We start from the raw sequence: 26,348 nt of genomic DNA on the forward strand, positions 1-26,348 counted from the left end.
CTCTAAACAGTATGGATGCATAACAGTGGAGTGAGTAGCATTTGCTTCAACAGAGGAAGACCTTCCCTGTATAGATGAGTCACGGAAGGGAGGACTACTGTGAAATCACAAGAACTTCGGGTTTATCCCTGGCCCACTGAGGGCCCATTCTCCTCCACCTCTGCTCACCTAACATGTGCTGGCTCTGTCACTCTCTCAGTCCCCAGGGCCCACAAATACCAGGGGGCCATGGAAAGGCCCTCAAATAACACTCCCTCCTCAGCCTTCCGGCTGTCGCAGGTTCACTCACGTCCCACCACGTCCAGCTCCCTTCCCACACTCTCCACCCGGCTCTGATGCCAACCCTGGCCCCCTGTCCCCAGGCCCCCAAAGTTTTGACAGGGCTCTTCCCTCTGTTCCCCTCCAGATCGGAACTGTGTTGCCCCTGCTACCTGTAGACTAGGAAAGATATTTATTGTTGTGAAACAAGAGTTGGTACCCTTCCAATGGTCGAGGCTGGATACCGCCCACACCCCGGCGCTGCGCTCATACCTTAATTCCCTGCAACACGCGAGGCACAACTTAAATGTACGTTCTCCCAAGCGCACGCTGAGTCAGAAACGAGGAGAGAGTGCCCCCGCGGCCGGGAGGAGAGGTGGTCTGGCCTCCCACACCCACTCAGTGTGCAGCCGCCTCCTCTGAGGGTCTGCCGCCCACCCTCCTCGGGGAAAACCACCAGTGCCAGTGCGAGGGGCGTCAAATAAGCACAATCATCGCGGCACCGGTGCCTGTAATCACCCTGTGCACACAGTGAGAAGCAGACATTCTGGAAAGGATCCTCGGTTCCCTGCAAACTGCGTCGGACTGGTCACTTCTCGCGGAGAACACACACGCCAGCGTCGCAGCGCTGGGTTCCCATGGAGGTCACGACCTCCCAGCTGTCGATGATGGGGTCGTAGCACTCGATGCTGCTCAGCAGGGAATTCCCGTCGTAGCTGAGGGGGAAGAGGTGGGACTGAGCTCTGCAGGCGCACGGCCCCCTCCCGCACAAGGCGTCTCCCTCCCGAACCAAACCCCATCTCCACCCCAGACGCGGCTCGGATCACACCGCTCTGGAGGCCTGGTTTAACCCTCACCCTGCAATTGCATAAAGTCTCCCCCGAAGCACCGTGGCCCCGACATAGCATCGCGGGGTGGTCATGCTCGTGACCGTTGTCCAGGAATCGGTGCGAATGTTGTACGCTTCGACAGAAGAAAGGTGGGCTGTACCATCGAATCCCCCAACCACATAAATACGGTCATTCAGCAGGGCTACTCCCGCACCTGGGGAAGAAAAGGTACAGCAAACGAATACCGCTAAGCTCAGGATCTGAATTCTAGAAACAAAACACTGTCACTGACGGCTAGCTGAATTCCAGAGTGGCCGAGGGACGGGGACGGGGCCAGACAGGCCTGGAAGAATCTAGTCCTCACAGGTTACCCGCCTGTAAACCCTCTTGAACTGGCTGTCATCTTCACCTTCGTTAATTCACAGCCCAACCCTTATCCGCAGAAAAGAAGGAAGTGGAAAAAAGAAGGCAATAAAGGGAGGAAAGGGGTTGTGACTGGCTCTGGAGCACGTCTTGCCCAGAGGAGGGGTGCTCTCCTTACCTTACCCCAGCCTGGGGGCTCAGGAAGCCCCTTCGCTGCACACGCACATCCCTCAGGCAGTGTGCACCACGTGCACAGAGCTGGACTGGCTGCTAGGATGCAGGGAGGGGCCCAGACGCAAAAAACCAGTAAGACAGGAAGCCTTCACCCTCAAACTGTACCCTAGTCAAAGTTTCGACTGCCTTTAGTCTCACTGTATTTAGAGACAACAGGCTGGAGGAGAATGGACCTGACTCGTGTTCCCCTCTGTCTCCAGTGAAGACGGGGCTGCAGCCCTGGTCCGATGCCTGGCCTGTGGCTGCACCCTCACTGCACATACAAGGTTTGGACAGCTCCGTCTGTTGCCCGCCCCCCGCCCCCAGATCTGACTGGTCTTACCAGAGCGCTTGGTGGCCATCGGTGTGACATTAGTCCAGTGTCCTGTATGGGGATCATACTTCTCAACTGAATTTAAGATATTCAAGCCATCGTATCCTCCTGAAAGACAAAGCAGAGACCACTCCAGAAAGAACGGTAAGTCCCGATGCCCATTCCCATTCTGCCTTTCTCGAGTGTTTCAACTAAGTCTTTTAGTTCCAGTTCTCCCTCAAGGGTTCCAATAATCCAAAAATAAATCTGGCAGTACCCTGTTTTCTGCTTCCATGAAAAGGAGAATCCCAGTTAATGAAAAATATACTGCGACAGACCGGGGTTCTAGTGGAAGGAAGTCTACGAACTTCATTCTGGTAAAAAGGATCCCACCCCGAGGCTGCCGCCCATCAGTTCTCCCCGCGTCCCAGCCCGCACACCTAGGCAGTAGATGACCCCGCTGGCCACCACGAGGCCTGCGCCTTCCCGGGCCGTCTGCATGTCTCCCAGCATGCTCCACTGGTCGATGTTTGGGTCATACCGCTCCATACTGGTGTGACGCCTGCTTCCGTCAAAGCCCCCAGAGACATAGATCATATCTGCTCAGAATGAACAAGTCACGGCTATTAGAGAACGAGAGCCTTCTAGTAACTCTTTTCTCTACAAATCTCCCACAACTCTTTCCAATGTTTGGGGGCAAAAACAAGTGTTTTTTTAAGGGATAAGTCAAGTAAGTCCTTTTTAAAGAGGACAGCACAATCGAGACATGTAAAAAGAATGGGGTAAGACGGAATCTTCAGAAACATTCCAAGACTAGATGGGAATTTGCAAAAATACAACTAGTGCCAATTCCCCACTCAGCACACTGGAACTTGATTTACCAACTCTGTTGTCAGCGTTGAAACACCCATGAGTATTTCTGAAAGCGGAAAGGCGTATCTGATCTTACCAGTAGCCTCCACGTTTCATAGAGAGGTATGAACCCCGATCCAGCCACCCCAAAATGCAAACACTGCCCTGTGCACCAGCCTACCTCCTAAGGTGGTGGCTCCAGCCAGGCCTCGTCGGACATTCATAGGGGCCACAGAATACCAGACCCCATCTTCGTCTGCTGTGTAGTCTAGACACTCCACTGAGCTGAGGCGGGAACGGCCATCATAGCCGCCAATCACGTAGATCCGGTCGTGGAGGGACACTGAGGCTACGTAGCGTCTCTTCCGAGTGATGCTCTAGGATTCAGGAGGGAAGAGGTGCCTCTTGTCATTTCAGTCATGCCAGTCTTAGGCCTCACCTTTTGCTGTCCTTCCTGTTTATCTGTGCACCTCTGCTTCTTCACCTGTCACTGTGAAGCCTCCTGAGCAGAGGTTCATCTGCTGTCTGGATGAAAACCTCTCGCTCGTTGTGACGCTCTTACAGATTAAAGCCTTCTGTACACTTGCCTCCTTCCAAGGCTTCCAAAGGACCTAATGTCCTTCTGTTATCCAGTATCCGATTCCTCTCTGTTCCATAAGGCACTGGGCTAAAGACCGGTATCCTTCCATAAAGTAGAAAGCGATTACCACAGTGCTATCTAAGGGCCAGGACCCGAAGACCCGAAAAGTTACGAGAAATGATCAAAAGATTTCCAAGTTTTCTCAGAATTACTATTGTTCATCCAGCACTGAAACAGAGACACACCAAAGGAGAGAGATACAAACTTCCAAGTTCCACTGGATGCCAGTTCAGCTTAGCACAGTTTAACACAGTGTTCAGGTTAACAGGGCGCGAGGGGAGCACCCTGCGAGTTGCACAGGCAGCTTGGGAAGGCGCGGGAATGGTGGCGGCCAGCTGAGTGTAACTTGGCACAGGGTCATTAATATTTCTTATGTCTAATTAGTCAATAACTAACTACTGAAACTAACTGCTGTAAGGAACACGATGCTGCTACTAGGCTTTTCTACTCTAAGGGCTGGATTAGTTATGATCTGGAGCCAGGGACTGCATTTAAGCTCTTTCCCCAGGCTTGGTTCCACCACTACTTACTGGCAAAAAGCTCCACTCCTGAGTCTTGGGGTCGTACTTCTCTACCACGTCGATGGGAGACTGCTGGCTTCCGAAGCCCCCGACCACCAGAAGCACTTCGTTGGCTCCTGAGGACAAGGGAGAAGGAGAGAGGTCACTTCCCCATCGCTGCTGGGTAACTCCTCCAGGGAAGGAGGAGGAGAAACAGGGCTAGGATACCTTGTTCTCTGCAGCCCAGAGAAGCCATCTGAAATAGGAGATTCATCGTAAGGCTGCCTAATAGGAAACTATTTCTTCCTGAGAACCTGAATCTCTGAAATTTAAATTTCTGGACAACATTAAAACTCCGGAAGGCAAGCGTGAACACACCCTACACCATTTCAACCCATCTAGACAACTCTGGCTGATTTCACAACAGGCTCCAAGTGCAGGCTGGAGGCTGGAGGAGCTCTCTCTGCCCTTCTCACCCCGTAAAACTCAAAAGGGGAGTTTTTTTGCCATGGCAAAGAATGCTCTCCTAACCTTGTCCCCAAAAAGTTGAGAGTTGTGGCTTAGGAACCAAATGATAGATTAAAAAAATCTTTTCCATGACTTTTATTTTTCCAAATTAGCCGACTATACGACCACATTCCCTGCTAATTCGTCAAAACTGCCAGGTAATCATAAGACTAGGCTTTTAAAGGGAGTCTTGTTCTCTACTATCTTCCCAAACAAGACATTTTGATAGCTTTTGTATCGTCCCCTTTCCCCTAAGGACTTAATTTGGATAATCTTATTCTGATAATATTTCTTTTGAGGAAATCCCCCGTGTATTGTGCTACTGGAGAGAACACTTAGCTGGAGCATTTAGGGAAATTCAGTCCCCAGGAGGGCATTTTGTTGACCTGGACTTGAAAGAGCAAATGCAGTACCTTTAAACTGACAAGGAATACAGACAAGCCCCTAATGAAGTCACGGCTCTGACAGTCATCCACAGCTGCTATGACCATCAGGGGAAAGCTCACATACCGCTTCAGAACACTCAGCAGGAAGCACGCCACCATCACTTACGAAGTATTCTCGCCAAAAAGTTGAGGCTGAATCTTGAATCTTATCAAGCGTCTAGTCTAACCACCAGTTTACAGGAAATATAGGGGACAGGAGAATGTGTTAAATGAGACTACCCGGATGCAGTCAACAAAATCTAGACTGTGGGAAATTCTACAGGTTTCTTTAACAGATAAATTGCAAAGGGAAACCAAAGCAGGAGGGAAAAAACTATGGATTAAAAGAGACTAAAGAGGACTTCCCTGGTGGCGCAGTGGTTAAGAATCTGCCTACCAATGCAGGGGACACGGGTTCAAACCCTGGTCCAGGAAGATCCCACATGCCACGGAGCAACTAAGCCCGTGCGCCACAACTACTGAGCCTGCGCTCTACAGCCTGCGAGCCACAACTACTGAGCCCACGTGCCACAACTACTGAAGCCTGTGCACCTAGAGCACGGGCTCCGCAACGAGAGAAGCCATTGCAATGAGAAGCCCACGCACTGCAACAAGAAGCCCACGCACCACAACGAAGACTAGCCCCAGCTCGCTGCAACCAGAGAAAGCTCACGCGCAGCAACGAAGACTCAACGCAGCCAAAAATAAATAAATGAAGCCCAACAAAAAATATGTGGAAAAAAATAGTTTCAAAATAAAATAAAAGAGACGAAAGAGTGCTATGAACTCAGTGCAATGTGTGGGCCTTGTCTGGATCCTGATTGGAGCAACTGAAGTATAAAAAACTAAGAAAAATCAATTACGGGAAAACTGAGGAAGTGTGTATGTGTACTTGATATCTGATGAAGATAAATACTTGGCTGTGTGTTTCTTATCTTTTAGAGATACATACAAAAGCATAATATATATGGATGGAAGTTTATCCTGTCTGGGATTTGCTTCAAAATACGTAGGCTACGAGTTGATAATTGTTGAAACTGGACAATAGGTATGGGGGAAATCCTTATATTATTCTGTTTTTATACATGTTTGAAATTTTTCTTAAACCCACACATAAAGCACGGACTTTAACCTCCCCCTCTGAGAGGGCACCTGTCTGTGAACTTGCCAAATAAAGTACGTGGCCCCTTCTCCAACGTGAGCAGCCATCTTCTTTTAGAAAACAAAACATTTGAACAAAGGGCCCTTTTGTATGATGCAGATTTTATTTCTGAAATCCCTCCAAGCTGGGGCAGGCCAGGGCCTGCGTTGGCAGCACTTCCCCGCCATCTGCCCCTTTCTCCCCCTCTGACTTGAGCAGAGGAGGTGAGACAGTGATGAGTCCCGAAAGCACCCACAACAACCGAGGGGATTTTCTATGCTTCGCACATTAAAAAAAATACCATTGATTTTCAGCTTTAATTTCAAACTCTGGAGGACCAATAGCACTCCCGTTGGCTCCAGGCTTCTCAGTAAACGTCCCGGTAACCTGCATCCACAGAGGAACGTGGGCAGGGTGTCAGCGTGAGTCGCTCAGCGACTTATGGCTCTGAACCCTGGGGCTCCTAGACCACTAGAGGCTGGGGTGTCTGAACCTCTCTGCAAGGAAGGCCTATTTTCATTACTTTCCCTGAAAGATCCTGTGTTTTGAAAGACTGCCTGCCACGTGAGTTTAAGTGGTTAACTTCCCCACTGCGGCCGGAGTTCATGTCAGTGCCAACAGAGCTTTTGATAAGGACGAGAGGGCCAGTGTTTTAACACTGAAAACGTGTAATTTTAGTCAATTCTGATGTCTGTTTAGCCTGTGTAGCTTTTTCTAGCACAAAAATGATTTTCTTTTAAAAAGTTTAAAAAATAACTCAAGGGCTAGTATGACTGTCATCCTCACTCACATGTTACCCACCCTTTGGTTAAAAAGATTTAAGAATATTATGTCTTGTGATTATAAAACATATAATATATAAAATACATTTTCACTGTTAAAAAGCTTAAAAAGAAAGTGTTATGAAAAAATTTATAATTCCACAATACAAAGACACAGCAAAACATAAGATTATTTCCTTCCAGCTTTGTTTCTAAATGTTTATAAACATAAATGGGACCATATTGTAGTGCATCCTGTTTTTATTTCATTTTCTCAAAATATTAACAAAATCCTTTAATATATGATTTTAATATCCTTAGGCATTTCAGGAGTTCATGATTTGGGGTTACAAATAATCACATATAATCCTATGATAAACATCCTTGAATATGAAACTTTTCCCATTTTCTTAACACAGTAATGGGAGGGCTGTCTAGTGAAGAACATGAACCTTAAAGAAGTCTTTGGATCTATATTATAAGATACTGAGGTTGAAACAAATTCCATTCCCACCAACACTCTAAAGGCGCCAATCCATTCTACTCTCTGTAGCACCGGTATTGTCTTTTTATTCTTTGATACTTTGGTAGGCAAAAAATTGTATTTATTGTTTTAACTCTTGTCTTAGCACTGCTAAGACTTTATAACTACTTCGGCTGAATCTTGCCCCTTTTATTTAGCAGGACTCCGCTTCTATGAGCCGTACACTCAAGTCTCTAGTGTTTCTTTCTTGCGTGCATTTTTATGAGCTGTTTGCATGCAAACGACTTTAACCTTTTGCTGTGGCTGCAGCAGATTTATTTTCCTGATTTGTCTTACAATGTCGTACGTGATTTTTATTTAGTCAAGTACACTGGCCTTTTCTTTTGCAACTTCTTCTATTGCTTTGTGCCTCGAAAGTCTTCCTCCCTCAGAGGAACTCCTAGGGTTTCACTGTCTTTAGACCCTCAGCTGGGACCACTACTCCAGCAGACTTACTAATGTGAGAAAGAGCCAGGGGAGGGGCTGACCAGAAGGAAGCCTGTTTGTTCTCTGCCAAGGAATGGGGCACTTGCCAAGTTAGATTTTTTATCTTTACGATGAGGAAAATGTGTCTAAAACACCTGGTAAGAGCAGTGTGAAAAGGCACATTACTCACACGGAGGCCTCCCGACAGTGCCAGTCACTGTTATTTTTGGGGGGAGGGGAGGAGAACGTGTGTGCGCTGGGGTGTTTTGTTGGAGGAAAGTGCAGACAGCCTGCAGGACTGCTAAGAACAGGTTCAGGGACCGACATTTCCACGTGCTCAGAAAAGAAGCCAGTGACAAAGTAGGAACTACAATTTCTATTACATCTTTTATGAGAGAGTAATGGGTAAGATTAACAATTAAAACAAAATCCCCACACATTATTTGGCATGCTATTTTTCCTCAGCTGTATATTTAATTTCCTTATGCTGTATGCAAAGAGCCATCATCCTGGTAACTGACTTAGCAACCTCTATGAATAGAGACGGGCAGAGGACAGGATGGCTGGAACAATTTACTTCTAAGGTACTAACGTGGAGATGCTAAATTAAGCATCTCGTAGGGAACAGTTTCATTATTTCCTTCCTAGAACTTTTGAAAAAATGACCTCAAAACTATGAGGGCATGTAGAATCATATTCTAATCCCTCAAGGTCAGGACAATAAGCAAGTTCTCTGAGCAAGTAGGCGCTTTCTGCTGCCTGTTCAAAGAAAAGCGGGAAATGCACTCTAAAGAACCTTCTGGGTTTGGTGGTTCACACAAATTTTTATTGGACTTAGTTCGATTTAACAAGCAATTATGTACTGGTTGGGACACTTCTGGCTCTACAAGAAAGAAACACATCTTCTGTATTGGAAAGAACTCTAGTGGCTGAATTTAACTCCTTTCATATGCCGAAGAAGAAATGGTAATCCAGAGAAGCTGAAGGACTTGTCCAAGTTCAAACGGCAAGTTAGCAGACTAACAGAACCGGGAGGAAAACATCAAAGTAAGCGAAATGTCTTACCTCCTAGTGCCAGATTCTTTCCTCTACATCACCGGCTCACCTGCTACTTACAGAATATATATTTGTTATCTTCTCTGTCAGCTTATGGTAATAACACGGAGGTATAGAAACAAAACACTAGTAGTTAATATTCCCCCGCGATCTCACTTTATTAAAGGTTTAGTGTTTATCCTGTATACATATCGTTTGTTTATGCTCAGGCAAACACACATATGTAGGAGGTTTTGCTTCCTTCTTTTCCCCCACTCAGCGTACACAATTAATCTTACGTGTATCTGACTCAATGCTTTTAACAGTTTCGTGACATTCCATGGTACAGCTGTGCTATAATTCAGTCAACCATTAATCCCCCTTTACTTGGCATTCAGGTTGTATTCATTTTTTTCTGGATATTAGCAATTTATAGTAAACGTTCTTAGGCATATGTCTTTCCTCATATGTGCTTATTTCTGTACTGACACGCTGTTTCTACAGTACAGATTCCCGGAGGTGGGACACACAGGGTGTGCCCGTTTTAAACTCCAGTGACTACCTTGTTCTAATCTGTGGTTCCAGACCTCCTAGTGGAGCATCTTTTAAGCACACGGTGTTCCCTCACGCATCCTCCTCTGTGTGCTACCTGTGCGCCTCCCGTGCCGCCTTCTGTGGGGTCACTGCTCTTTTTCTTGTTGATACATATGGGTTCTTTTTACAGCAGAAATGTTAATCTTTTGTCATACATATTGAGTATATTTTCTCCCAGTCCCCGTCTTTTGACTTTACGTCTTTTGCCATCAATTTAAAAAAAAAAAAAACTGATGCAGTCAAGTAACCTTGAAGAGTTCTAGGTTTCTCTGTTTTAGTTAAAAAAGGGGAGTAGAGAGAAGGGAGGTTGCTCTCTCATGGATACAGAATCTCAGTTTTGTAAGATGAGAAGAGTTTTGGATACGGGTTGTACAACCGTGTGAATGTATTTAACACCGCTGATCTGTACACTTAAAATGGAGAAGATGGTAAATTTTATGTTATGTATATTTTACCACAATTAAAAAAAGAAAAAAAAGGCTCCCACCCAGAAGTTAATCAAATAATTTTCGTATAATTTCTTCTAATATTTTCATGATTTTTCACTTAGCCCTTCAATCTTTTAAAAAAAATTTCCTTTTGTATTTTTTCCATTTATCTTGTGTTGATTACATATCTCTGTATATAACAAGCGATACAGATCACATTTTGTCATCTCCCAGGAATTAACAGAACAGTATCCCTTTAAAAACAACAATAACAAAAAGTAGTATCTCTGGGTGGTGGAATTATGGATGACTCATTTGTTTATTTTTTGCTTCTCTGTATTTCCAAAACTTCTACAGATATGTACTACTTATGCGATTAAAAAATGAGATAAATCATCATTCTACTTAAATCTATCAATGAAAGGCTTAATTATCAATTAACACCTTAGCACACATGAGTCCACAGTCAGATAAGAGCAAAAATAGGAAGATACCACCCCATATACACAGAGTAATTTATAACCTATGAAATGCTATTACATACAGTTATCTAGGATCCTGGGACAGTGAAATGGAAGTGACGTAACATTTGAGCACAGATTACATGCCAGCTGCAATGTCAGGCATCTTACATGCGTGATGTCATTGGGCCTCCACAACAACCAGTGTGATAAGACATTAGCGTCCTCATTTCAGAGGCGGAAGCATTGGCTCAGACAAGTGGATACCCTGCCCAGGCTCACAACCAGCCAGTCACTGGCTGGGCTGGGATCTGAACCCAGGTCTGTCTGCTGACACGACAGCCTCCGCGCACAGCACTCACGTGTGCCGAGAGCCGTTCTCAGCCTTTCACTTGCTCTTCACGACAACCTTCAAGGGAGGAGCTATGATGGCCCCCATTTTACAGATGAGGCAACTGACACAGAGAGGCTGAGTTTCCTGCCGAACACCTGGCAAGTGGTAAATGGGGACCTGCACCCAACCCACAGTCTGGCTTGAGTCCAGGCCCTTGACCACTGCATGCCATTGCCTCTGACCACCCTGGACTCCTCTGCAGTTCACCACGCTGCTGCTTCCCCTTCCTCTTCACGTGGAGAAGGGCAGGGGCGGGGGAAGCGGACCACTTACTCACTACATGGCATTTGAGATATTTCTAATTCACAGGCTCCAAATATACTGAAATAATAGTGATAACGTATGTTGCATAATACTTGACAATTTATGAAGTGCTTTCACACACTTTATCTCATGTAATCCTCCAAAGAGTTATGTGAAATAGAAGGGAAGATATCCTTGGTTTACAGGAAAGCAAGCCCCGGGTGGTAAAGGGACTTGTACAAATTGACACAATTAATACAAGAGGCCAGCTTACCTAGACGCGCCCTTGTCCTGGGTCCCTGCATCTGACTGCGCAGCTCAGGCCTCAGGTGAAACTTCTTTGCTTCGTCGACGAGGTCCCTGCACTGTAAACTACAGCGGATGAAAGGCTGCAATACAGCAGGTAGGAGAGTGAGCTGCAGGACCACCTCTAATAAAAGCATAAATGGCACATATAAAGAATTAAATTCTTAACACAGAAAACCAGTTTCCAAAGCCCTGTGGTTCCGGGAGGGCTGCTGGTAATAATTATGCTATGGGCTTCCGGAATGATTAAAAAAAGATCTTCTGAATAGACGTTACACGATTCAAAGGTATGTGTGGGGTATGTGAGTGGACTATTGAGGAAGAAATTACAAACAGGAGGCAAAGAATTTGAGATGTGACACTAAGCACCGGCATCTTTTCTAATGCAAACGACTGCAAAGCTGTGTCTGTAATTAACTTCCAAAGAGACCAGGGTTGGCCAGAAGCAGGAGCACATGCGCCGCCCGCCCATCTGGGCTTCACCTACACATTACAAATCAGCGGCCCCCAGGGTAGCGTCCAGGTAATGCGCATGGTGAAGGTCAGAAAACGCACCACCGAGATCTCAGGCTGGAGAAACACTTATAAACAAACACGATATGATCCAAGTTGATATTATTGGGTTGACCAAAAAGTTCATTCGGTTTTCTCCTAAGCTGGCTCTAGTAGCACTTAGCTGACTTTAACTTCATTCAAAACAATATTTTTAGATTGTATTGTGACAGCTGTCATAGCGTGCATTAAAAAACACTTATCAAAATCGGTGAATTTTTCTGTAGCCATTTTAATACTGAAGATGGAAGAAAAAAAGCAACATTCTTGGCATATTATGCTTTATTATTTCAAGGAAGGTTAAAAACGCAACTGAAACGCAGAAAAAGATTTGTGTAGTGTATGGAGAAGGTGCTGTGACTAATCAAATGTGTCAAAAGTGGCCTGCGAAGTTTCGTGCTGGAGATTTCTCACTGGACAGTGCTCCACGGTCTGGGAGACCAGTTGATAGTGATCAAATCGAGACATTCATTGAGAAAATCAACGTTATACCACGCGGGAGGCAGCCGACGTACTGAAAATATCCAAGTCAAGCACTGAAAATCATTTGCACCAGCCTGGTTACGTGAACTGCTTTGATGTCTGGGCTCAGTATTAAGTGGAAAAAAACCTTCTTGACCGGATTACCGCAAGCGATTCTCTACTGAAAGGTAACAAAAATGTTCCGTTTTTAAATTGTGACGGATGATGAAAAGTGGATAGTGTACAACAACGTGGAACGGAAGAGACGGTGGGGCAAGCGAAATGAAGCACCAGCCAACCACACCAAAGGCCGGTCTTCATCCAAAGAAGGTGATGTTGTGTATATGGTGGGATTGGAAGGGAGTCCTCTATGATGAGCTCCTTCCGGAAAGCGAAATGATTAATTTCAACAAGTACTGCTCCCAATTAGACCAACTGAAAGCAGCACTCGATGAAAAGCATCCAGAATTAGTCAACAGAAAACACGTAATCTTTCATCAGGATAACGCAAGACTGCATTTTTCTTTGATGACCAGGCAAAAACTGTTACAGCTTGGCTGGGAAGTTCTGATTCACCTGCCAGACATTGTACCTTCGGATCTCCACTTATTTTGGTCTTTACAAAATTCTCTTAATGGAAAAAATTCCAATTCCCTGGAATACTGTAAAATGCACCTGGAACAGTTCTTTGCTCAAAAATATAAAAAGGTTTGGGAAGACGGAATTATGAAGTTGCCTGAAAAACGTTAGAAGGTAGTGGAACAAAACGGTGAATACGTCTTTCAATAAAGTTCTTGGTGAAAATGAAAAATGTGTCTTTTATTTTTACTTAAAAACTGAAGGAAACTTTTGGCCAACCCAATAAATGCATCAAACTCCTTTCATGCTGGCCTCACCAGAAGTCAAAAATAGACTAGGTAAGCAAAGCATCTTTTCCAAGGCAATTTGGAACAATTTCTGTTTAACAGAGAAGGGGACAAAATTTATCATCCGAAGTTGCTTATGCAAAACACCGAGGAGCACGTAAAATGAAAAGACAACAAAGCACAAAATTAAATTAAGCCATAGACTTTCATTTCTGCCAGGAGACTGACCGGCCAAGCGACCGCCTGCAGACTCCCCGCCCCAGCCCCCCCGGGACATGCTTCCCAGGACGCTCGTGCCTCCTCTGAGGTGACCAGTTCTGAGTTCAGGACACGAAGCTACAGGAGACGCCCACAGCCCTGGGTCCTGTGTGGCTCACCTCGGCATCTATGACATCCGTGATGTACCTGGGCGTCAGCAGGGGCATACGGACGTACTGCAGCAGGTCCGGCAGAGACTCTTCCCGCCCCTCCCTGGCGTGCTTCACCCAGTTGATGACGGCCTCGAAAACCGGCTCTTCAGAATCCACCTGTGAGTGCGTGACCACATGGTGGGGCTGCTCTGTAACCTCGCTTCCCTTCCCTTCCCGCCCCATTCCCGCCACCGTTATTTCCCATCTCCCAGAAATAAGTAGGCTCTTGGGAAAACAATCGTTTCAGACACAACTTGCTGATATCATGAAGAGAGTTATAGTCAGATTCGGTGGAAAAAACCTAAGAGAGAGAGTACCTAATAGACCATCAGTCACAAATCGGCTTTAAATTCAGAATTTTCCCCATTCCTGAATTTTTTTCTGGTCATTTCTGAAACTTCAGCAGGGGAAGGGGGAAACTGCTGCCCTATTTGAAACTGGCTCTTTTTTTTTTTTTTTTAAATTTTATTTTTATTTTTGGCTGTGTTGGGTCTTTGCTGCTGCACGCGGGCTTTCTCTAGTTGTGGCGAGTGGGGGGCTAGGCTTCGTTGCGGTGCGTGGGCTTCTCATCGCGGTGGCTTCTCTTGTTGCGGAGCACGGGCTCTAGGCACACGGGCTTTGGTTGTTGTGGCACGCGGGCTCAGCAGTTGTGGCTTGCGGGATCTAAAGCACAGGCTCAGTAGTTGTGGCACATGGGATTAGCTGCTCCGCGGCATGTGGGACCTTCCCGGACCAGGGGTCGAACCTGTGACCCCTGCATCGGCAGCCTGATTCTTAACCACTGCGCCACCAGGGAAGCCCCCGAAACCGGCTCCTAAAATAACTTATATTCATAGGTGTTGTCTAAGGACCTCCATGCTCACTCTCGGACCCCTCAGCCAAGGCTGTGAGCAGGAACTTCCCTTACGGCATCGTAAAGAGTGCAGGGTCTTCAAAGCACCGTCAATTAGTATTTGAGCAACTACTCTGTATCAGGCACCGTGCTATTTGAGATGACACATATAATTAATCATTTGGTGAACTTAGGTCTAAGCTACATATGACAGACTGGATAAGGCACAAACCTACATTACACGTGTCCCGGGATAAGCACAAGGTACAGTAACACCTAGTACCTCCCCGAGACTGACACCTGAGGACTAGGCCTGTGTCCCTCCATCAGCCTCTGGAGTGTGTCTGTTCTGAGATAACTTTCAGAGTGTAACAGTGCCCAAAGACATCACTCTGTGGACTTCTCTCAAGAACTGAAAATACAGAAAATGTTTCAGAATGTTCATTCATTTGATGGATTTACCAAACACCTACTAGTGCCAGGATACAACGGTGAACAAATCAGACGTGAATCTTCCTCTTAAGTGGGGAGATAACTGTTAAATCAGAAAAACGAACAATCCCATTCTGTCATTATGTACCACACAGGAAAAGTACAGGGGCTATGAGACAGAATAACACGAGATTTCTTCACTTAGGCTGACGGGACAGGGAATGCCTCTCTGCAGGAGCAACAGGTTTAAACCTGATGGAAGAGTAGCAGTTAGCCTCGGGGCAGACAGAAAGCACTTGGAAAAGCCCTACAACTGCACCGTCCAACACAGTAGCCATGAGCCACATTTGCTATTTACATCTACGTTAATTGAAATGAAGTTAAATTAAAAATTCAGCTTCGGGAATTCCCTGGCGGTCCAGTGGTTAGGACTCCACGCTTCCATTGCAGGGAGCACAGGTTCGATCCCTGGTCGGGGAACTAAGATCCCGAAAGCTGTGAGGTGCGGCTAAAATACCCCCCAAAACCCCCAAAGTCTGTCCTTAATAGCAATGAACGTGGCCAAAAAAAAAAAAAAAAAAAATTCAGCTTCTTAGCCACACTGGCCGCATTTCAAGCTAGTGGCCAGTGAACTGGACAGCACAGACACAGGACCTTTCCACCTTCACAGAACTCTCTATTGGACAGCTTGGGAAACGACAGAGGCTGGTGTGGCAGAATGAATGAGGGAGGGGACGAGAAAGGTCAAGCTGGAGAAGTAAACAGAGCATCAGGAGACTGGATTTCACTCTAAACCGTTAACAGGCTTCAAGTAGGCCAGTGTTGGGCCACACTGATGTCTGGTAAAGATTACTCCGAGAGCCACGGGAGGGTGGTTTAGAAGGGCTGAGAGCTGGGAGGCCAGTTAGAGGCTACTCTGGTCCATCAGGCAAAAGGCGATGATGCTTAGACTACGACAGTGATGACAGAATCTGTGTAAGCAAACTTATGGGAGGTCAAACTAACCCAGCCTACTCACGGATTACATGCAGGTGAGGGTGCAGAAGGGTGGTCATGATTTTTTAGATAAACTTTGGTTAAAGGCAAGGATGACAGGCTAATAGTTCTGAACAGCTGCGTGCTAGACTCTGACATATTCTAGGTTTAAATTAGATACATCCATTTAAAATGGGTTTTTCAATAATGAGCAGAGATCCTCAATCTTACTGAGGACAGAATAAACTAGAATTGCAGAGAAACAGCTAAACTGGGAAGAAAAAACCCCCAATACTAATGCTTCACTATGGAGAAAATAGTCTCCATAATAAATTTTCCCAGAGACTTCATTTATGTATCAGGCACTGACATTCTTATTTAATGCCCAGAACAGCCCTACGTAGTAAGTACGACTATTATCTACATTTTATGGGAGAGGGATCTGAAGGTCAGCGGTTAGGGGACACGCGTCACACAGCCAAGCCCAAACCCCAGCATGACCCTGAAGCCCGTGCTGTTTTAAACAACGTGACACGCTGCCTCCATTGTTTCAAGTACTATTGTTTTACATGGTCCAGAGGAAGCGTTAGCCCGGGGGCCAGACATCTGGTTCCTGCTTCTGGCTGGTATATGAAAGAGAAAAAATGTCATTTGCTGAAAAAAAGCAAAGGCCAGTCTCACTGGACACTTAAGGAAGACCGTACGAAAGAGCTCAAACCGGCTTCTGCAGAGGTCAGTTGTTTGCCCTCCCTGTTCCATCCGGTTTTATCCCCCAGTCTCCACTGTTCTAAAATAAATGGTTGCTGTGACTACTTCCAGATCTGGTCAAATAGAAACAGAGCTCACAGCTCCGTGGTGAAGAGAACAGACTGGATGCAGATGGGCGGCACAAGTCCTGCCCCTCCCAGCTGTGTGAGGGTGGTGACTAATCACAGTGCCAGTTTCCTCCTCTGAAAAATGGACACAGTTCTGAGAATTGAACAAGATTTACAAATGCCGGACTTCCCTGGCAGTCCAGCGGTTAAGACTCTGTGCTCCCAACGTAGGGGCCCGGGTTCGATCCCTGGTCAGGGAACTACATAGAGCCTGAATGCCGCAACTAAGCCCCGGCGCAGCCAAATAAATAAATAAGTAAACGTTTAAAGTCGTTTCTCATTATTATCTCAGGAGAATGAGAGAGGAAAAAAATATAACTCTTCGCCTCCTTAGAGAATCGAATGTCTCCTCACTGGGGAAAACAAACCCAACAGGTGGACTCCTCCCCAGCACTTGGCTCTGCTAGGTGTCTTCCAGAAGCTCCTAACCAGAGGGCTGGAGCCCTGGAGAGGAATGCCTGGCTGCGGCGACACGCACAGCGCCCGCCGCACTCACTGCAGCTCCCAGCCTAACGACAGATCCACACGCAGCACCCCCCCCACCCCCGCTCTGCTCAGCGGAGGACGAAGGCTCGCTCCCTGCTGGGCCGCGTCCCTGGGTGCTCGGCACACGGAGGCGGGACCCTACCGCTTCAACGCCCGGTCCGCAGGGCCCTCTCCTCCCATGGGCGCTGATGAGCTGCCTCTGGCTCACCACCTCCAACCTGCTGCCCCGTCCTTTCTGACCCGCTCCCTTTACGATCCCGTTTAAATCCAGAAGGTTTTCTTCTTTCCTCTATGGAATTTCCTCCCTTGAACAGGCTCATTCTCCTGACACTCAGTCATCATTTTTGTCTTCCTGTTTGTCGCCACTACTACACTGGGAATTCTCTGGAAACAAGACTGTCTCTTACGCGCTCTTGGCTCCCCAGCACCTGGCGTGGCGACGGCTATGCAGGAAGACATTCTGGGTAAATGTTTTAAAATGCTTATTCCATACTGTTTAATAGTGATTCTTAACCGCTGGGATCACAAATTTCATTGAGGGAGGTAGCGAACTCCCTTCCGTAAATAGGCAAATACGTTTGGCATGCAATTTCAGGGACATTTAATGAAACCTCAGAGTTTAATATGGGCCCTGCTACAGAAGTACAACTCCGCCTTGCTTTCTGGTCTTCTGGCCCAGTCCCGAAGAGAGCTAATGCCAAGCCAAGTCTGTACCTGGATCTCATCACACTTGATGAGCTTTTCCACCTCTCCTTGACTGAGAAGAATGAATTCTTCATGCTGCACCACTTCAGGAAAATGCTTCTGGCTAAAAACCTCAGCTGCTTGCATCAGATCAACACAGTTGTGAGTTTCCGCAAAGTCCCTGATACCCAGGCAGTTAGAAGGGTCCAGCTGGCTTTCCAAGAACTCACAGCAGGCTTGCTTCACGCCTAGGACAGACAGAAACAGTGAGTCCTTGAGGACACTCGGCCAGGTGGATGGGCCTATATTCTTGGATCACAACATCACGTTGTATCAGAGGAACCCTGGCTCAACACCTAAGAATCAGGTTAGAAATTTTATGCTTTGGAAATTCAAATCCTATTTTTGTCTTATGTGCTGTGTGGCCTTCTGCAAGGACTTTCCAAACGTCTGTTGCTGCATTAGAACAAGTACGGCAAGACGAATTGCTTCTATGGACACCACCACAATTAAACAAGCATGCCTACAGAACTCCTGGGAAGCAAGCTATAAAATCAACTTAATTTAGCACAGTGTACCTAATTTCTACTCCACATGAAAACTTACTAAGAGACTCCGGTGAAGGAAAAATAGGAGATACGGATAACAATCTCATATTTGTCTAACTGAAAAGCTCAGAGTATAAAATTAATGTTGGAGCTGTGCACTAATGCAAAAACTTCACACTGTTTCAATCATGTATCAAAAACTGAAAATAACAGAAACAGAACTGGAGGTTAGGACAGACAGGTTGGGAACTGGAAGGGGGATCATCTCCAATCCTGTGAAAACTTTACACTTTCATTTTTGTGTGTCAATTTAAATTTTTAATAGATAATTTAAATGATTCAACAAACTAAAGGTACAGAAGGGTTTATATGAATAGTCCCCCTAGCCTCCCTACCCACCTGGCCATCTAGTTCCCTTCCACGGAGGCAACGACGCGTATCAGTTTTCTGTGTCTCCCTGCAGGACTGTTGTGAACATACATGGAAGGAAAGGCATCTATTATCCCCTCCTCCACTTTTTTAAAAACAAAAAGTAAATGCTCTCTCCCAAAGAGCCAAAGACTCACATTTGGAGGCTACTCTATACCGCAATTGAAATCTCAACTTCTGTGCCATGGGCAGTAAACATGAGGCCCACAGTCTGTCTCCTTAATTTTCATGATTAAGTTTACATCACGAATTTTAAACATCTCCAGGGTCACTGTGGCACGAACAACTTTAGCATCTGTACCTTTCAGCTGAAGCAGGCAGGCTGCAGGGAGCAGTTCCTGGACATTCTCCACCGTCACGTGCACGGTCTCTGTGTACACAAAGTCCAACAGGATTTCCATGGTCGAGGCAGTTAAACCCTGGATATCTACATACGGCTTCCCCTTCTCTGAAAGCTGAAAGTTCAAAGGGTATGAAATCATGGTGGTTATAATTCCACAAGATTAAGGCAGAGTCTCATATACAAGAGCTTGAAGGGACATTAACAATATTAACTGAATATAGGAGGAACCCTGGCTCAACGCCTAAGAATCAGATTAGAAATTTTATGCTTTGGGAATTCAAATCCTATTTTTGTCTATGTGCTGAAAGATCTAAAAAAAAAGCTCGACTATTTTGTTTGATTTGTACAAAGCAAACACGGCATATATTTGTAGCTTTTCAAATGGGGGGAGCTATGTGTAACCCAAGAAGATACAGAGGTGACACCTTCCTGGAATATTAATTTTACTTGTGAATAATTTTAAATGCGGCTTTCATATTAAAACAAATACAGACGTAACACCAGATAGAACCAAAAGTTGCCATGAGCATGCCACTAGTGTCCATGAGCTTCTGAGATGAAATACAAACTTCGCTGAGATTTCATGCTTGTAGATGCCCCAGGAGTTGCAGCTCCAGACCCTCCAGGATGAGCCAGCACTGTCCTATCTGTCCCTAGACAGCACACAGGTCATCTTGAGAGGGCTTCTGTTGTACCACTGAAGACAACAGGATTGTCTGATGCTTTTTCAAATACTGCGTTGACTCTCTTTTAGGATTACCGAATTACTGGTGGTACATTTAGTCTAGACTATATCCTTGGAGTTATGAGTATAGTTGAGGCCAGATAATCATAGAAAATGGTTTAGCTGAGGGTAGAAATCTTCAGTTTTACAGGATAGTAAACTATCTGAAAACTGATTACCTTACAAAAATGTTATTAGATTGTAATCTTAGTTTAGAGATTCCAATTACTTACAAAATTCCAGTGCACGTCCATTATGAACTAAATGTCTTTATCATCAGCCCAGAATAATAATCAGAAAGTATTCTCTACCAAAGCCAAGAACAAAATAAATCCCTAACAATACAAAAAGTCACCAGTACGTTATTTTGGAAAAACATTTTACTAACATTTAACACAGTATAAGTATTTACAAACAGAAGCATGAGTACATTTATGTCAGGAATTTCTTAGTCAATAAACTATATTCCCATTAGCCAAATAGCTTAAATACATAAATGAGATCACTATGTACTAACTTAGAGTAACTGTAGTATTTTGCATTAATATTTGCTTTACAACTTTTCAGGGTGCCTCTCATTTACTCTTATTTCATCTGATTCTCACAGCAACCTGGTAAGGCAGTTAGGTCCGATATTACTGCCCTTTAAGACATAAAGGATCTAAGGTTCAGAGAAGTTATGTGACTTAACCAAGGCCTCAACTAATAAGCGACAGATCAGAGCCAGGCCTCCTGCCTTACCCTGTGCTCTTTCAGTTGCACCACATTTAAGGAACAATTTAGGGATGGAAGAGAACGAAGAAGCCATCAAGTTCAATCACCCTGTTCTACAGACAACCTAGTGAGGTTAGATGGTCACCAGGGTTCACACAGAATTACTAAGAGAACTGAACCTAAAATCCAGGTCTCTCCCACCTCCTAGAGAAATGAAAATAAAACCAAAAATAAACAAATGGGACCTAATGAAACTTAAAAGCTTTTGCACAGCAAAGGAAACTACAAACAAGACAAAAAGACAACCAGGGAGACGCAGGAAGGAGGGTATATGGGGATATATGTATATGTATAGCTGTTATTCAGCTATACATACGTATAGCTGTGATTCACTTTGTTATACAGCAGAAACTAACACACCATTGTAAAGCAATTATACTCCAATAAAGATGTTAAAAAAAAAATCCAGGTCTCTGGAACCACTCCTTTAAACAACTTAAATGCAAGGGTATGCAGAACAGTATGGAGGTTCTTAAAAAACTAAACATAGAGTTATTGCACTCCTGGGCATGTATCCGGAAAAGATGGAAACTTTAATTTGAAAAGACACATGCACCCCAATGTTCATAGCAGCACTATTTACAATAACCAAGACATGTAAGAAACCTAAGTGTCCATCAACAGATGAAAGGATAAAGAAGATGTGGTGTGTATACATATATTGTGTGTGTGTATATATGTATACACACACACACACACAATGGAATATTACTCAGCCATAAAATAGTAATAAAAACAATTGTGCCATTTGCAGCAACATGGATGGGCCTAAAGATTATCATAGTAAGTGAGGTAAATCAGACAGAGAAAGACAAATACCATATGACATTACTTCTGTACGGAGTCTTAAAAAGTGATACAAATGAACTTATTTACAAAACAGAAATAGACTCACAGACACAGGAAACAAATTTATGGTTACCAAAGTTGGGGGGAGGGAAAATTAGCAGTTTGGGATGAACAGATACACACTACTATATATAAAATAGGTAAACAACAAGGACCTACTCTATAGCACAGGGAACTATATTCAATATCTTGCAATAACTATAATGCAACAGAATCTGAAAAAGAATATACAACACACATGTATAATTGAATTACTTTGCCGTACACGTGAAACTAACACAATGTTGTAAATCAACTATACTTCAATTAAAAAAAAAACAAACCTCAAAGGGATAGGAGGATGAGTGAAACAGATGAGGGAGATTAAGAGGTACAAACTTCCAATTACAAAATAAATGAGTCACAGAGATGACATGTACAGCATGAGGAATAAAGTGAATAATATTGTAATACCTTTGAACAGTGACAGATGGTAACTAGATTTGTTGCGGTGATTATTTTATATTGTATAGAAATAATGAATTACTATGTCATGCACCTCAAACACAGTGTTGTAGGTTAATTATACTTCAGATGAAAAAGACAAGACCATTTGACACTTTCTTGCCTGATGTCAGTTTTTAAAGAAAGACTATAAAATAATCACTGGTGAGAAAAAAAATAAAAGAGAGTTCTTTTACAGAACTCCACACTAATTCCTGAACGTGCAGAGAAAGAGTGAAGACAGGATGCACAACATGTAGTGAGCAGCCAGCAGTCCGAGTCCTCAGTGCTTCCTGCTGGCAGCCATGACATTCGCCCAGTTAAATAAATACCACCACTTCTGGTGCTCCTTGGGGTACTGTACAGGACAGGGTCTGTAATATCGCCCTGCACAGGGTCACTTTAAAATTAGCCTGGGGCTTCCCTGGTGGCGCAGTGGTTAAGAATCCGCCTGCCAATGCAGGGGACATGGGTTCGAACCCTGGTCTGGGAAGATCCCACATGCCGCGGAGCAACTAAGCCCGTGCGCCACAGCTACTGAGCCTGTGCTCTAGAGCCCACGCGCCACAGCTACTGAGCCTGTGCTCTAGAGCCCACGAGCCACAACTACTGAGTCTGCGCTCTAGAGCCCGCAAGCCACAACTATTGAGCCCAAGTGCTGCAACTACTGAAGCTCACGCACCTAGAGCCCGTGCTCCGTGACAAGAGAAGTCACTGCAATGAGAAGCCCGCACACCGCAACGAAGAGTAGCCCCCCGCTCGCTGCAACTAGAGAAAGCCCGCGTGCAGCAACTAAGACCCAACTCAGTCAAAAATAAATAAATAAATATTAAAAGAAAAAAATTAGCCTGGGTCTGCTGGGGCGACGTGTCAGGCTTCCGCATTCTCCCTACCAGCCATGTGACTGAGCGCTGGTTCAGCAGCACACACGACTCTGGCTTTACAATTAGAACAGCGAAATCAGAATCAAGCTAATTTAGGATTAAATCCCCTCTACCATTTACAAGCTGTAAGGCATTTAGCACCTGAGATCTTATTTCTTCATTTGCAAAATGAGATGGTTACAACCACCCCTGGGGTGGGTGGGAGGCGACAATCACCTAACACAGCATCTGCCCGTAAAAGGCAGTTACTGACATTCTCATGACGCGATCTCTCCCACTCAGGTCAGCAGCAACACCCGCACTGATAAAACCCTGGTGGTTGAGAGGATTTTTTAAAAAGTGTTAACTGTGATGAAATATGTCAGCCATACATATAAGTAGAGATAAACGATATAATCAAGTGGTGTACTCACCATTCAAGCTTAAAAAGAAATGAAAACAATTTATTTAAAATTTAAAATCAGACTTGAGATATTGGGAGCTGAGGTCTGCAGTGGTCCCCTCTGCTCAGCTGAGTCCCTCACGATTCACCCAGCAGCCTCCTTCACATCTTGACTGTCTGGCCAGGCAATTACTAAGGCAGTCTTTTTCCTAGTACTCTGAGAGCACTACCTCTCTTCTTGCCAAGCCAACCTGTTTCTAATTCCCTAGTTGAAGGCTTGTGCTCCAGAGCCAGCATATTTTTCTAGGTGATACTTCAAACACCCACAGAGTCAGGCACTAAGCCCTCTCCCTCTCATTTGCAATTACTCTAAAGCCTTCACTGGTAGAATGAAGACTGATTTTCTCCACATATTGTTAGAAGGAATGGGATGAGGACTGAGGCTCACTCCTCCTTCCTTCCCCCCTCCCTCTTCCCCAGTATTCACTTTAAAATATTAAACTTTAGAAGAAGGAAAACAAATTTAAAAAACAGTAAGTAGCGCTTCCCTGGTGGCGCAGTGGTTGAGAATCTGCCTGCCGATGCAGGGGACGCGGGTTCGAGCCCTGGTCTGGGAGGATCCCACATGCCGCGGAGCAACTAGGCCCGTGAGCCACAACTACTGAGCCTGCGCATCTGGATCCTGTGCTCCACAACAAGAGAGTCCGCGATAGTGAGAGGCCCGCGCACCGCGATGAAGAGTGGCCCCCGCTCGCCACAACTGGAGAGAGCCCTCGCACAGAAATGAAGACCCAACACAGCCAAAAATAAATAAATAAATAAATTTAAATTAAAAAGGCAGTAAGTAAAATCCAATAGCTGGTATTTGTTTTACTACATGCTAGACATTGTTCTAAGCACGTCATATGTAATTTTCTCAAGTAACTATAACAGTAACCGTATGCTATTGTGTATTACTATTATCCCTCATTCAGAGATGAGAAAACTAAGTGGCAGATCTCATCCAGAGTTGGCCCACTTAACACCATACTACAGAAATTCACTATTACATCAAACTTCTACTATTTTATTCAGTGAAATGAGACAACTGTGAAGTGACGTGTGAGGTTCCACTTGTGAGGAGATGACTCACCACTTACCTCACTGGTGAACATGGCACAGAAGTAATCGCTGCAGGCAGCCAACACAATCCGATGGGCAGGGAAGTCTTTCTGTTCCACTCTCAGTGTCACATCACAGAGGGTATTGCTCTTCCTGAGGGAGTTCATGGAATTGAGGATGGATTTAGCATGAGTATTTGTCATTATGTCTTTGGGGGCCATAATGCCTCCCATCAGGCAATATGGAGAGAGAATGAAAGGGATCCTTGGATTCTGCAGGTACAAGAGAGAGAGAAAAAAAAAAAAACAATGAGCATACTTGAAGGACTGGAGAAACTAAATATATTCAATTAGCTTTACAAATTAAGGAGGCTCCATCAGACTCAAACATCCACAAGTAGGAAGCACTCCTATTCCTGGTATTACCAACACAATCTAGCCACTAATTATCCCGAGTAAAAATGATCTCTTCTTCCTCTGAATTCCATTATCATCGAGTGCCCAAACCACTTGACATTTATTGTAATCAGTATGCAACTGTACTGTAAGTAGAAAGAGACTATACATTTCCTGCCTATCTTCACAAGGCTGCTGTCTCACATGATAAAGTGAGAAGATAAAATTTCTTAACGGTGTGACATCGCTATTTTTAATATAACCCTAACCCTTGAGTAGATTAAGTAGGTAAATATTTAGAGGGTGGGGACCCTGTTTTATATATTTTTTTTCTCTCCTAGCAAGTGTATAATAAATGGTTAGTAATAGAACACAAGAAAAGAAAAACTGCATATTCAACCTAGGGCAATAAAGGCCAGTATCAGTAAAAATAAACTTTTTTTCTAAAGAAGCACACAAATAATTATTTATGATGACTTCCAACTACATCTAGATTTCTTCTTAAAGTGAAACTTCAAATGAGGACCCAATACTTATACTGAATAATGGAAACCATGCAAGCTTATTTATGAACTTTCTCTTAAGCTACTGAAGCTCTTCTATAGAAGGGTCTCCCTACTCTATTTGTAAACATCAATCAGCATTAACAAATCAATATTTGCAGTAATTCTTCTATACTGAGAGAGAGAGACTTACTAGGATAGAAACCTATCAAAACTCTACTACTAATTATACGGCCATAGCCAGTCCCTTGTAAAGTTCACCTGTATGCATCAATTAAATGAACTCAGTAATATCAACAGGTTACATATAAAAAAGAATCAATGTAAGAAGTACTTTCGTGGTTGTTGACAGGTTTTAGTCACACTATTTTTTGTTGTTGTTGTTTATTTGCTTCCAGGACAATTTCTGGGGAATGAAATGGGGTGGTTATTAAGAGAGTCTGTCTTATGTGGAATCCAAAACTTTCTGAAAGGATCCAAGAAAATAAAATCAGTCTATAGTTTTCAAGAGTCCACAACTCACAACCATAATTTCATATGAATAGGAAAAACGAGATCCTAAATTCTCATCTACTCCTGTTTATACTTAGCGTATTATTCTGTGAGAGCTCCAACCACTCCGCAAGACCCATTTTACAGAAAAGGTGATTCATCAAAGCATAAGATGATTTTCAAAAAGATTTTCCTTAAGTCAACTTAGTTTCAACTCTGGAGATGTGAGAAAGGTCTGCACAGACACCCCCCCCCCCTTTACGGTGAAGACCTTCTCGGGGGGTTACGACCTGGCTCGGCCTGTCAAACCAACGCTACCCCAACGCGGCTCGGTCTCCCTCCCGGGGTTCTCGACCTCCGCCCCGAGGTGACCTGGCCCAGGGCTCCCGCGAGCCTCCTGGTGGAGCGGCTGCGCCGCGGAAGCCTTGGGCGGCGTCGAATTGCGGAGGGGCCGCCTTCCCGGCGGGCGAGGAGCGATGCTGTCCTACCCGACAGCCTGCAGGCGGAGGTCGGGGCGCGGCACGCCAGTAGACTCCTCCTCGCCCGGAGGGGACGACGGTGGGAGAGGCGGGAGGGAAGGGCGTCGGCCGCTGCGCCCGGGACACTCACCTGCGCTCCGGCCCGTGGGCTGGGCGCGGGGCGGGGAGGCGGCCC

General features: G+C 44.9%; 1 protein-coding gene across 7 annotated transcripts in view; it reads right to left on the reverse strand.

The window, feature by feature from the left end:
* Positions 1 to 434: 434 nt before the first annotated feature.
* KLHL12 (kelch like family member 12) overlaps positions 435 to 26,348 on the reverse strand; it is a 27,138-nt gene continuing 1,224 nt past the window's right edge. Inside the window, exons 1-12 of one of the 7 annotated variants that reach the window (XM_024764078.1) lie at positions 26,304 to 26,342; positions 24,343 to 24,576; positions 19,066 to 19,219; positions 17,818 to 18,035; positions 13,471 to 13,620; positions 11,182 to 11,296; positions 4,000 to 4,106; positions 3,011 to 3,206; positions 2,418 to 2,576; positions 2,008 to 2,106; positions 1,116 to 1,302; positions 435 to 974 (exon numbers count right to left, since the gene is read on the reverse strand). In XM_024764078.1, the coding sequence (XP_024619846.1) occupies positions 848 to 974; positions 1,116 to 1,302; positions 2,008 to 2,106; positions 2,418 to 2,576; positions 3,011 to 3,206; positions 4,000 to 4,106; positions 11,182 to 11,296; positions 13,471 to 13,620; positions 17,818 to 18,035; positions 19,066 to 19,219; positions 24,343 to 24,537 (1,707 nt within the window). In that variant the 5' untranslated portion in view covers positions 24,538 to 24,576; positions 26,304 to 26,342 and the 3' untranslated portion in view covers positions 435 to 847. Of the gene's footprint in view, positions 975 to 1,115; positions 1,303 to 1,629; positions 1,722 to 2,007; positions 2,107 to 2,417; positions 2,577 to 3,010; positions 3,207 to 3,999; positions 4,107 to 11,181; positions 11,297 to 13,470; positions 13,621 to 17,817; positions 18,036 to 19,065; positions 19,220 to 24,342; positions 24,587 to 26,066; positions 26,084 to 26,182; positions 26,253 to 26,303; positions 26,343 to 26,348 lie in introns of those variants that run through there. The other 6 variants (XM_024764079.1, XM_024764080.1, XM_024764082.1 and 3 more) reach the window with 6 other exon arrangements.

This window comes from Neophocaena asiaeorientalis, unplaced genomic scaffold, assembly GCF_003031525.2.
Source record: "Neophocaena asiaeorientalis asiaeorientalis breed wild unplaced genomic scaffold, Neophocaena_asiaeorientalis_V1.1 scaffold1403, whole genome shotgun sequence".
NCBI classification, from domain to species: domain Eukaryota; kingdom Metazoa; phylum Chordata; class Mammalia; order Artiodactyla; family Phocoenidae; genus Neophocaena; species Neophocaena asiaeorientalis.